The sequence below is a fragment of the Manis javanica genome, chromosome 10, assembly GCF_040802235.1.
Source record: "Manis javanica isolate MJ-LG chromosome 10, MJ_LKY, whole genome shotgun sequence".
In the NCBI taxonomy this organism is placed as follows: domain Eukaryota; kingdom Metazoa; phylum Chordata; class Mammalia; order Pholidota; family Manidae; genus Manis; species Manis javanica.
The window spans coordinates 49,637,065-49,649,768 of NC_133165.1; the positions used below are offsets into that span (position 1 = coordinate 49,637,065).

Consider the following 12,704-nt stretch of genomic DNA (forward strand, 5'->3'; position numbering starts at 1 on the left):
TCCCCATTTTTATTTTATTCACATGCTGCTGAAAGGTAATACAATTTAGGTAATACCCAGTCACTGAATTTGAGGGATCAAATCATAGCTAGTGACAAATACAATGAATCTTGGGACTATGTGTCTCATTTTGTTGAGATGGCAAATGTCTCCACTTTTTAGATAGGAAGCTGTGTCTTGTGAAACAGCAAGAGCCCCTGTACCGTCGCAGTGGGACTGAAACGTGTAGAGGGTGCCCAGGAAAGCTGAGTAGTCAAGGGCAGGTGCACCGTGCCACCCCTGACTTACAGCCCTTGGCTCCAAATTCACCTTTGAGGGCTCTGTGAAAAAAATGGTTCTGGGCCTCTTACAAGTTTTCCCTTTGCCAGCTAACCCTGAAGCTGTCAGCAGAGGCTGCAGGGGAGACACTCCATGCAGAAAGGCTGTGGTCCCTGGTTCTGGTGTGCTCCCTGGCAGCAGGGCTCCCCTTGCCCCTGGTTAGCAGCTCCCCCAGCAGAGTGTTTCGAGTGAGCTGCCTCCCCTACAAGGTAGATTTCCTGCCTTTCTGAGCGTGGCACCAGTGACCTCTGCCATGCAGTGAGCCAAGGTCACATCCAACAGTATGGATCTCAGCCCTGCAGTCAGATGGGATGTGAGAAGGGGGTTTTTCCTCGCTATCTCAGTCCTAACATTAATGACTTCTATCTGCTATCCATGATCTCTTTATTGGTTACCAGCTAATACCTTGTTAATATAAATGTAAAGAATTACCAGAGTAAACTGTCCATGTTCAAATTACCATGTACCTTCTCTCTCCTCCCTGGACTAAAGACTAATACAGTAATACTACCACGTAATTAACTGTCCAGGCAAGAAAGCTGGGAATCATTTTTCTTTTTTCTGGTATCATTAATCTACAATTACATGAGGAACATTATGTTTACTAGACTTCCCCCTACACCAAGTCCCCCCCACAAATCCCATTACAGTCACTGTCCATCAGAGTAGTAAGATGCTGTAGAATCACTACTTGTCTTCTCTGTGTTGCACAGCCCACCCCGTGCCTCCCACACCACATTATACATGCTAATCTTAATGCCCCCTTTCTGTTCCCCCTGACCCTTTATCCTTCCCTTCCCACCCATCCTCCCCAGTCCCTTTCCCTTTGGTAACTGTTAGTCCATTCTTGGGTTCTGTGATTCTGCTGCTGTTTTGTTCCTTCAGTTTTTCTTTGTTCTTATGCGCCACTTATGAGTGAAATCATTTGGTACTTGTCTCTCTCCACCTGGCTTATTTCACTGAGCATAATACCCTCTAGCTCCATCCATGTTGTTGCAAATGGTAGGATTTGTTCTCTTCTTAGGGCTGAATAATATTCCATTCTGTATATGTACCACATCTTTATCCATTCATCTACTGATGGACACTTAGGTTGCTTCCATTTCTTGGCTAATGTAAATAGTGCTGCGATAAACATAGGGGTGCATCTGTCTTTTTCAAACTGGGCTGCTGTATTCTTAGGATAAATTCCTAGATGTGGAATTCCTGGGTCACATGGTATTTCTATTTTGAGTTTTTTGAGGAACCTCCATAATGCTTTCCACAATGGTTGAACTAATTTACATTCTCACCAGCAGTGTAGGAGGGTTTCCCTTTCTCCACAACCTCACCAACATTTATTGTTGTTTGTCTTTTGGATGGTGGTGACCCTTATTGGTGTGAGGTGTTATCTCATTGTGGTTTTAATTTGCATTTCTCTGATGATTAGCAATGTGGAGCATCTTTATGTGTCCACTGGCCATCTGAATTTCTACTTTGGAGAACTGTCTGTTCAGCTCCTCTGCCCATTTTTTAATTGGATTATTTGCTTTTAATTTGTTGAGGTGGGTGAGCTCTTTATATATTTTGGATGTCAACCCTTTATCGGATCTGTCATTTATGAATATATTCTCCCATACTGTAGGATACCTTTTTGTTGTATTGATGGTGTGCTTTGCTGTACAGAAGCTTTTCAGCTTGATATAGTCCCACTTGTTCATTTTTGCGTTTGTTTCCGTTGCCCGGGGAGATATGTTCATGAAGAAGTCACTCATGTTTATGTCCAAGATATTTTTGCCTATGTTTTCTTCTAAGAGTTTTATGGTTTCATGACTCACATTCAGGTCTTTGATCCATTTTGAATTTACTTTTGTGTATGGAGTTAGACAGTAATCCAGTTTCAAACTGTCTTACATCTAGCTGCCCAGCTTTGCCAACACCAACTGTTGAAGAGGCTGTCATTTCCCCATTGTATGTCTATGGCTCCTTTATGGTATATTGACCATATATGTTTGGGTTAATGTTGGAGTTTCTATTCTGTTCCACTGTTCTGTGGGTCTGTTCTTGTGCCAGTACCAAACTGTCTTGATTACTGTGGCTTTGTAGTAGAGCTTGAAGTTGGTGAGCGAGATACCCCCAACTTTATTCTTCCTTCTCAGGACTGCATTGGCTGTTTGAGGTCTTTGGTGGTTCCATGTAAATTTTTGAACTATTTGTTCCAGTTCTTCAAAGAATGCTGTTGGTAATTTGATAGGGATTGCATTGAATCTGTAGACTGCATTGGGCAGGATGGCCATTTTGACAATATTAATTCTTCCTAGTCAAGAGCATGGGATGAGTTTCCATTTGTTAGTGTCCTCTTTAATTTCTCTTAAGAATGTCTTGTAGTTTTCAGGGTATAGGTCTTTCACTTCTTTGGTTAGGTTTATTCCTACATATTTTATTCTTTTTGATGCAATTGTGAATGGAATTGTTTTCCTGGTTTCTCCTTCTATTATTTCATTGTTAGTGTATAGGAAAGCCTCAGATTTCTGTGTATTAATTTTGTATCCTACAACTTTGCTGAATTCTGGTATTAGTTCCAGTAGTTCTGGACTGGAGTCTAGGGTTTTTTTATGTATAATATCGTGTCATCTGCAAATAGTGACAGTTTGACTTCTTCTTTACCAATCTGGATGCCTTGTATTTCTTTGTTTTGTCTAATTGCCATGGCTAGGACCTCCAGTACTATGTTAATAACAGTGGGGAGAGTGGTTATCCCTGTCTGGTCCCCAATCTTGGAGGAAAAGCTTTCAGCTTCTCGCTGTTCAGTATGATGTTGGCTGTGGGTTTATCATATATGGCCTTTATTATGTTGAGGTACTTGCCCTCTATACCCATTTTATTGAGAATTTTTATCATGAATGGATGTTGAACTCTGTCGAATGCTTTTTCAGTGTCTATGGAGATGATCATGTGATTTTTGTCCTTTTTGTTTATGTGATGATGTTGATGGATTTTCGGATGTTGTACCATCTTTGCATCCCTGAGATGCAGGGTCATGGTGTATGATCCTCTTGATGTATTTTTGAATTCGGTTTGCTAATATTTCATTGAGTATTTTTGCATGTATGTTCATCAGGGATATTGGTCTGTAATTTTCTTTTTTGGTGGGGTCTTTGTCTGATTTTGGTATTAGGGTGATGCCGGCTTCATAGAATGAGTTTGGAAGTATTCCCTCCTCTTCTATTTTTTGGAAAATTTAGAGGAGAATGGGTATTATGTCTTCTCTGTATGTCTGATAAAATTCTGTGGTAAATCCAGGAGTTTTGCTCTTGGGTAGTTTTTTGATTATCGCTTCAATTTCGTTGCTGATAATTAGTCTGTTTAGATTGTCTGTTTCTTCCTTGGTCAGTCTTGGAAGATTGTATTTTTCTAGGAAGTTGTCCATTTCTTCTAGGTTTTCCAGCTTGTTAGCATATAGATTTTCACAGTATTCTCTAATAATTCTTTGTATTTCTGTGGGGTCCATCGTGATTTTTCCTTTCTTGTTTCTGATTCTGTTGATCTGTGTTGATTCTATTTTTCTCTTAATCAGTCTGGCTAGGGACTTATCTATTTTGTTTATTTCCTCAAAGAACCAGCTCTTGGTTTCATTGATTTTTTTTCTATTGTTTTATTCTTCTCAATTTTATTTATTTCTTCTCTGATCTTTATTATGTCCCTCCTTCTGCTGACTTTAGGCCTCATTTGTCCTTCTTTTTCCAATTTCAATAATTGGGACTTTAGACTATTCATTTGGGATTGTTCCTCCTTCTTTAAATAGGCCTGGAATGCTATACATTTTCCTCTTAGAACTGCTTTTGCTACGTCCCACAGAAGTTGGGGCTTTGTGCTGTTGTAGTCATTTGTCTCCATATATTGTTTGATCTGTTTTAATTTGGTCACTTCTTTGTACAATTTATTTCTAGTTTTATACCTTTGTGGTCCGAGAAGTTGGCTGGTAGAATTTCAATCTTTTTGAATTTACTGAGGCTCTTTGTGTGGTCTATTCTGGAATATGTTCCATGTGCACTTGAGAAGAATGTGTATCCTGCTGCTTTTGGGTGTAGAGTTCTGTAGATGTCTATTATATTAGGTCCATCTGTTCTAGTGTGTTGTTTAGTGCCTCTGTGTCCTTACTTATTTTCTGTCTGGTGGATCTGTCCTTTCGAGTGAGTGGTGTGTTGAAGTCTCCTAAAATGAATGCATTGCATTCTATTTCCTCCTTTAAAGGAGTGCTTCCATTTAGAGCAGTCCCTCTAAAATTCCCTGTAGAGGTGGTTTGTCGGAGGCAAATTCCCTTTACTTTCGCTTGTCCTTTAATTCTGTTAGTATTTGTTTCACATATGTTGGTGCTCCTGTATTGGGTGCATATATACTTATAATGGTTATATTCTCTTGTTGGACTGACCCCTTTATCATTATGTAATGTCCTTCTTTATTTCTTGTTACTTTCTTTGTTTTGAAGTCTACTTTGTCTGATACTAGTACTGCAACACCTGCTTTTTTCTCAGTTGTTTGCATGAAATATCTTTGTCCCTCCCTTGACTTTTAGTCTGTGTATGTCTTTGGGTTTGAGGTGCATCTCTTATAAGCAACATATAAATGGGTCTTGCTTTTTTATCCATTCTATTATTCTGTGTCTTTTGATTGGTGCATTCAGTCCATTTACATTTAGGGTGATTATTGAAAGATATGTACTTATTGCCATTGCAAGCTTTAGATTTGTGGTTACCAAAGGTTCAAGGTTAGCTTCTTTACTATCTAACTGTCTAACTTAACTCGCTTATTGAGCTATTATAAACACAGTCTGATGATTCTTTATGTCTCTCCCTTCTTATTCTTCCTCCTCCATTCTTTATATTTTAGGTGTTTTATTCTGCACCGTTTTGTGTTTCCTTTGACTGCTTTTGGGAGTAGTTGATTTTATTTTTTGCCTTTAGTTAGTATTTGGTTGTTCTGCTTTCTTTGCTGTGATTTTATTTTCTCTGATGACATCTATTTAGCCTTAGGAGTGCTCCCATCTAGAGCAGTTCCTCTAAAATACCCTGTAGAGGTGGTTTGTTGGAGGCAAATTCCCTTTCGCTTGTCTGGGAATTGTTTAATCCCTCCTTCATATTTAAATGATAATCATGCTGGATACAGTATCCTTGGTTCAATGCCCTTCTGTTTCATTGCATTAAATATATCATGCCATTCTCTTGTGGCCTGTAAGGTTTCTGTTGAGAAGTCTGATGATAGCCTGATGGGTTTTCCTTTGTAAGTGACCTTTTTTCTCTCTGGCTGCCTTTAATGCTCTGTCCTTGTCTTTGATCTTTGCCATTTTAATTATTATGTGTCTTGGTGTTTTCCTCCTTGGGTGTCTTCTGTTGGGAGTTCAGTGGGCTTCTGTGGTCTGAGAGACTATTTACTCCTCCAGTTTGGGAAAGTTTTCAGCAATTATTTCTTCAAATACACTTTCTATCCCTTTTTCTCTCTCTTCTTCTTCTGGTACCCCTATAAAGTGGATATCATTCTGTTTGGATTGGTCACACAGTTCTCTTAATATTCTTTCATTCTTAGAGATCCTTTTATCTTTCTCTGCCTCAGCTTCTCTGTGTTCCTGTTCTCTGATTTCTATTCCATTAATGGTCTCTTGCACGTCATTCAGTCTGCTCTTAAGTCCTTCCAGAGATAGTTTTATTTCTGTATTCTCCATCCCAACTTTAGCCGTTAGCTCTTGCATTTTTCTCTGAAGCTCCATCAGCATGGCTATGACCTTTATTTTAAATTCTTTTTCAGGAAGACTGGTTAAATTTATCTTCCCAGGCTCCTTCTCAGGGGTTGTCTGGGTTATTCTTGTCTAGATCAAATTCTTCTGCCTTTTCATGGCAATAGAGGTAATCGTGGGCAGTTGGCACATGTGTCAGCTGGGAGAACAAAGTCCCTTCCCGCTTGCTGGTCACCTTCCTCTCCTGTGAGACTGGCGACACCTAGCGGCTTGTGCTGGGCAGCTGCGTGGTGATGGGGCCTCTGAGTCTGGCCCAGGCGGCTGCGGAGGAATCTCTGGGCTGTTGCTGTGGGTGCGACTGCTCTCAGGCTGCTCCCTTGCTATGGCGGGGCTGCGCCGGAGGGGGAATGGAAGAGAGGCTGCTTATCACTGTGAGGGGCCTCAGAGCTGCCCTGCCTCACAGAGGGTTAGGGCACCTGCAGTTCCCTGGGATTCCCAGCTGCTGAGCTGAGTGTGCTGGGACGCTTTCATCCAGCTGTGAGGCCCCTGTCCCTTTAAGACTTTCAAAAATCACTCTTTTCTTTTGTGCCAGGGGAGCTGGCTGTGGGGACCAGTCACAGGTTTTACTGTTACGTTTCCCTAATATCCAGCACACCACACACTGTGTCTGCACTCCCAGTGCAGATGACTAGGGCTGGGTATTTAGCAGTCCTGGGCTCTGTCTCCCTCCGTGCGCTGACTTCTCTCCTCCCAGCAGGAGCTGGGGTGAGGGTGCTTGAGTTCTGCAGGCCACGGCTTTTATCTTACCCCCTTTGTGAGGCGCTGAGTTCTCGCAAATGTAGATGTAGCCTGGCTGTTGTACTGTATTCTCCTGGTCTCTCTTTTAGGAATAGTTGTATTTGTTGTATTTTCAAAAATACATATGGTTTTGGGAGGAGATTTTCGCTGCCCTACTCATGCTGCCATCTTGGTTCCTCTCACTTATCAGAACCATTTTTTTTATCACACCCACTCCCTCACCCTCCGTAATAAATTGGATCAAATCAGTTGTTGACTTTTGTTGACTCTAACTCCTGTTATCTTCATTGAATTAGATTCTTCCTACCTACAGTCTTAATTTAGAGCTCTGTGAGAGTTCTCAGTGACTACTGCAACAAATCTCTAACTGGTTTTGCTATGGGCAGTGTCTGTCCTCTGTTGCCAATTTTTTCTGGCTTAGGTATTTTCAATTTATAGCCATGATTATTTTTCTAAAATAAAATCCAATGTATTTTTCCAGAACATTAACCTACAACATAAAACAAATGTCATTCTAATGTTTAAAATTCTTTAACTGCATACTTTTAGAATGAAGTTCAGACCCCCAAACTCCCTGTGACTTAGCACCTACTAGTTTCCTAACATCTTCACCTCGGTGAGGCTTTTACCATTAAACACTCCTACCATCACAAACACCTTAAACTGCTTCTCCCACTACATGCTATTTGACATTTTTCCAGTATGGTTTAAGATGTTTCTGCCATATATCTGAACCTTTGTACACAGCTCCCTAAATTAAGAAGACTCTATCACCCAACCTAGATAGCTAGCTCACTCTTGATAAGACTAGATTTGAAGTAATCAGGGGCTGCCACCTTGGATTTGCACTTTACAGGCCCCTCAGCGCACAGCATCACTGCATCCTAACATATGCTACAGAGCCCAGGAGTACCTGCAGCAGGAACTCGGGTCTCCCCTCTCCTGGTCTCGGTCAGCACTCTCTCAGTAAGATCATGCCACAAGTATGTTTGTCCATTAATGATGAATATGAACTTGAACTGTTAATTTTTTCTTACCTCCAGAAAGGTCCATCTTATTGCTCTGTACATTTTCTTCTGGTGAGTCTCTCTGAATTATGAAAAAGCAGCATGTTAGCAGGCTTTAACTTATCAATGAAAATAAATTTAAAAAGGAAGAATTTTACTTTATTTCATTATTTGTGAAATCCCAGGGGATCATGAAAGTTCATTTTTCACACATACACATATACACTTAGAAAAGATTATACTGACCAGTGTTTTTAGCTGAAACCATAAAAATAAGAAAGGCTTCATAGTCTATTTTACTCTAACCTCAAGCATACTCATATGGACTCAAAGATAAAGAATAACTTGTTAAGAAAACAAAAAATGAAAGGAGGGTAAATTTATGGACCCCATTAAAAGGGGCAGGAGCAGCTAAGGAAACACTTACCGAAAAACTGATATTTGAAAACTGCTTTACAAATGGATTTATCCATGCTTCTTCTTGTTTGTTTCCACCTTTCATCATTCCCTTTGTAAAATACAAGAGCAGAAAGATGCCATGGCTATCTCTATTTATCTGAGCATAGTGATGGATCAGTAACACTTAAAGACAATTCCCAACTCTCATTTTTAGCCAATAAGTTCTCCTCCAACCAACTCTTTATCAGTCATTAGCAATTAAAAATCAACTTATTTGATTTTCAACTTCCTTTGCTCCAGTCCTCTGGTATAGCTGTAATGTACAGAGAAATCTCTAAAGGCAAGCAGTCAGAAGGAAAAAACAGAAGCAAATGGCCTCAGTGACCCACAAAAAGAAAAATGGTCCTTTGAATAATGAAGACATCAGATAGCTTCCTGTTTACAAGTATGTATTCCAAGATCAACTGTAATTTGGACTTGTTGAATTCTCACACCAAATCAAAGTAAAAATAATCATTAGGTTCTCAGGTTAGTCAAAAGAAACCAATTTAACCCATAATTTAATTATGCTATGGTACACTGTAACAAAAAAACACATTTCCATATGGAGAAGTATTTTAAAATTTCAATTTGGGTTGGCAAGAATACAATATCCCCAGCAGCAGCTGGAGCTAGGATTTCTCCTATTAGGTGTTGGCCTTCTGTGGCTGGGTGGGGTATGAGCAGTCCAGAAATTACTTTGAGACTTGAATTGAGAGAATGAACGGCCCATGGTCAGCAATCTGGTATATAGGAGTCTGGAAGCCACAGAGACAAGGTTTCCCTTTCATGTGAGGATCACAGGACCATTCTCAGCCTCTTCCTCAATTTCCCTTTCCCATTGCTACTGCCTGTTCCTTCTGACTGAAAGAGAACACAGCTTCATAATTTCCCCCATCCTGAAGCAAGCAGCTAACCCTGAGACTTCTGGTCACCTTTCATTCCTTTTCCTCTTTCACCTCCATCCCCATGCCTAACTGACTTCCAAGCTCTTCTGTCCATTCTATTCTGAAATGTTTCTCAAATCAGCCCCTTCCACTATATATCCATTTCTGCTTCCCAATTCAGGCCCTCCTTTCTAAGCTGAATGACTGTGAAGAAGTTTCCTGAGATCCTTAACTCTCGCTTCTCCTCTGCTCCAATATATCTTTTATACTATCATTGGTTAGCTCTCTTTAAAAGGAATTTATTTAAAAAAAAACAAAAACTGATGTTAACTTTTATTCAATTTCATGGCTCCATATTTTATACAGAACAAAGTTCAAATTATTTAGCATGGTACTGAAAACACTTTACAACGTGCCCTTTATCTAACTACAGAGCCAGAGCACCTGTTACCTCTTTCCAGAAATTCTACATTTTAGCATGCCAGGCTACTATTCCTTAACACGTCCCACCCCAGGAATCTTCCAAATTCAAGCTGACACTCCTCAGTGCTCTCCTAATGCCCCATGCTAGACTCTGAGCTCCTTGAAGGTATAGCTCATATTCTCATGTTTTTGAACCCCTGGCACCAAGCACAGTACCTGGCACACAGCAGAGGCTAAATAAATGTTTGCAGTTGCTTTCTAAAAGATTTTTTACTATAGAAACAAAGGAGAAAGAGTAAAAAGGCTACACACCCTTTCCCTTCTCCTTTTTTTGCCACTCAGACCCTGTAAGGAAAGACAAAGTCACAAAACAGCATGGTCCAGTGGGAAGAACACAGGGTTTGGAATTGGAAGACCTAAACTTAGGTACTTACTCTGTTACTTATTAGTTATACAAACTTGGGCAAGTCACCACACTTTTTCCAGATTCAAATTCCTCATCAGTATTCTATATCTCAGAAGGTAATGAGGATTAAATGATTTATGTAAAATATGGGAAAGCTATAAGCTTCATAAGGTATATAGTGAGGCAATAAGCAAATTCAGCCAAATGAAAAAATTTAAAAAATGAAAAATGGCAGGTCCTAGACTAGAATCCCAGGATTCAAAGGGAGCTAGACAAGCTACTGCATAGTTGACTCTAAGGTGCCAACAAAAAGAAATTATTCTCAAATTAGGTGAGGAAGATGTGTAAGAATTAACTGGGGGACTGGGCACCTATTTTGCAAATAGTCCCCAGGGTAAATGAGACCAGCATTCAGAACCACCTCTTCAGAACTAGTGCTCTAATCAGTTGGTCTCAAACCTGGCTCTTCATCAGCAATACTTGGGGAGACTTTTCAGGATAAGAAACTCAGTCCTATTTCCAAAACTAGAGCAAGCCTGGGGAACAGGAAGTCTTTTAACAAATGCAGCATGATTCTTATGTGCAGTCAGGTTTGGGAATAACATCTGTCCACAAACAAAAGAGCAAAGCCAAATCTGGCTCATTCCTAGGGATTCTTGTCAAGGGACCTTTTCAATAGGGGAGGGTCAAAGATAAGGAGGACGGTGACTCTAGGTAAAGGGAAGGCTGGGAACTCCAGGCGAGGAGGTGGAATGGGAGATGAACTGGAAAGTGGGATGGAAAGGGTCAACATGGAGATTTGCCCTTCTCTGCATCCTCACCAGTGCAGGTACCACCCTGGGGGGGTGGGGGGCGGGTTGTCCCAGGCAGCACTGGCAGAGGGGGAGGAGGAGGGAAACCCCAAGCTGTAGCAGTGGGGAGAAAGGAAGTTCCTGTGGTCTTATGTTTTTCTAGGTGGCTGCCCATTCAAGAGGCTATACCTAAGTTGGGGACTGCCTGGACTATACTGATTGCCATAAATGGGCAGGTAGAATGTTAATTTTCTGAGGGTGAACTACCTTGGGAATTTCAAGTTTCAAGGGCTTTGCCCTTGAAATGTTTACCTTCGATGATATTTTCTTTGTATATGGAGGCCAATTTAAAGATGAGTTAAGCTCTTGAGACGAATTACTATTCCACATTCCAATCTCTACATCCTCTTCCTCTTCCCAGCCAGTGGGGCGATTTCCAGGCAATGGCATATCATCACCACACCAGCCATCTTGCATAGATTTTGGCCCTAATTGTGGATTTGTGATACAAAGAGAAACATATCTTAATCAAACCATTCTTTCTGGAGGATGAGCAATCATTGAAGGGATAAGGTAGGGGGAGAACCTAGAAAACCCACTTTTATTAACCATCCCCAATTTTCAATTCAAGAATGTATGTCAAATACTGAGTTAAAAGTTCCATTAAATAAGAATTTATCTTTATTAAAAACTTCAATAAAACATCACCCATGCTTTTACAAATAAAGGGTTCCTAACCAATGGTGGTATTCTTGTTCACACTTCCTAACAATCCTCATGGTGACACATAGGGAGAAGTGTGGATGAAATTTAAAAGAATTAATTTTGATACATATTTTCAAGGAGAATGGCCAAAAAGTATGACAAGTAATAAGCAGAAAGTATCTCTACATTCAGCCTTTGGAGTTCCTGCTAGGTATCCCATATCCAACCTATGGGATAGTGACAATGCTCATCAGAATTTTGTGGGTCCTTCCTGAGCTTTTGCTCATATTCTGTATGAATCTCAGGGAATTATCTGGAACCTCACCCAGACAGTGTGGGTACATGTCCCCATGACTATTATATTCAGTCTCTCATGTTTGATAGCCTGAAAATTGCTTGCCTATTCTGGATAATCTAATTTACTAAAACATAATTTAGATTTGGAAATCTAAACAATATGCAAATCCTTAACAGTTACACAGTTATAGAAGAACTAAGATAGGAAAATTCAGAAAGATGAAGAGCAAACCACGTTACAAATTCAAAGAGCCAAGTAGCGAAACCATCAAGTATGATGATAGATGGATACATTATCTACCTTGTAAACACTATCCAATTACTTGATTATAGCCAATGAGAGACCACCACTACTACTGAACAGCTACCAGGAATGATCAATAACTTACCAGATTTGCCTAGCGCTTGTGGACCAACAGAGCTGGAGCCCCAGGTGGATGTGCTGGATGCCGCAGCAATGGGTTCCCCCCAGCTGGGACCACTGTCTATGGGCTTACCCCATGCTGAAGTACCATTATCCACGGTTGTGGCTGGAGTAGAAGGTTCCCCCCAGGGCTCACCCCAGCCTTTAGAAAGTGTGGGAAAAGAAGTCATCAGCACAAGGTAGGGAGGCACAATGGAATAAAGGGCAGTAGGAATACTTAGGGAACAAAACATGAAGACCTTCACATAAATGTACTGAATAATGATCCTGTGATGGGCAAAAGAGATGGCATCTGTTTTAAGTAAGAAGACAAATCATTTCCCATTTTATAGTTTAACTATATGGTGTGAATTTTTCTTTCACTTCTTCTTTCATAATTGCCCTCTAGGGGTAGAGCAGATTCTTCTGAATGACCTTAATTATGGTGAGTCATCCTCCTATCAAGATGAATTTAACTCTTGGAAAAGTCAAGTCATTCTGAGCCAAACCTAGTTAATTAA

General features: G+C 40.4%; 1 protein-coding gene across 10 annotated transcripts in view; it reads right to left on the reverse strand.

The window, feature by feature from the left end:
• TNRC6A (trinucleotide repeat containing adaptor 6A) overlaps positions 1 to 12,704 on the reverse strand; it is a 112,438-nt gene that overhangs the window by 26,479 nt on the left and 73,255 nt on the right. For all 10 annotated transcript variants that reach the window (XR_005054131.2, XM_036991984.2, XM_036991982.2 and 7 more), the window contains 5 exons: positions 12,170 to 12,346; positions 11,091 to 11,266; positions 9,894 to 9,926; positions 8,261 to 8,341; positions 7,864 to 7,915 (listed from right to left, as the gene is read on the reverse strand). Coding sequence is in view for 9 of the 10 variants with exons in the window: in XM_036991984.2 (XP_036847879.2) it covers positions 7,864 to 7,915; positions 8,261 to 8,341; positions 9,894 to 9,926; positions 11,091 to 11,266; positions 12,170 to 12,346 (519 nt within the window). In the remaining variant the exon portion in view is untranslated. The remainder of the gene's footprint in view (positions 1 to 7,863; positions 7,916 to 8,260; positions 8,342 to 9,893; positions 9,927 to 11,090; positions 11,267 to 12,169; positions 12,347 to 12,704) is intronic.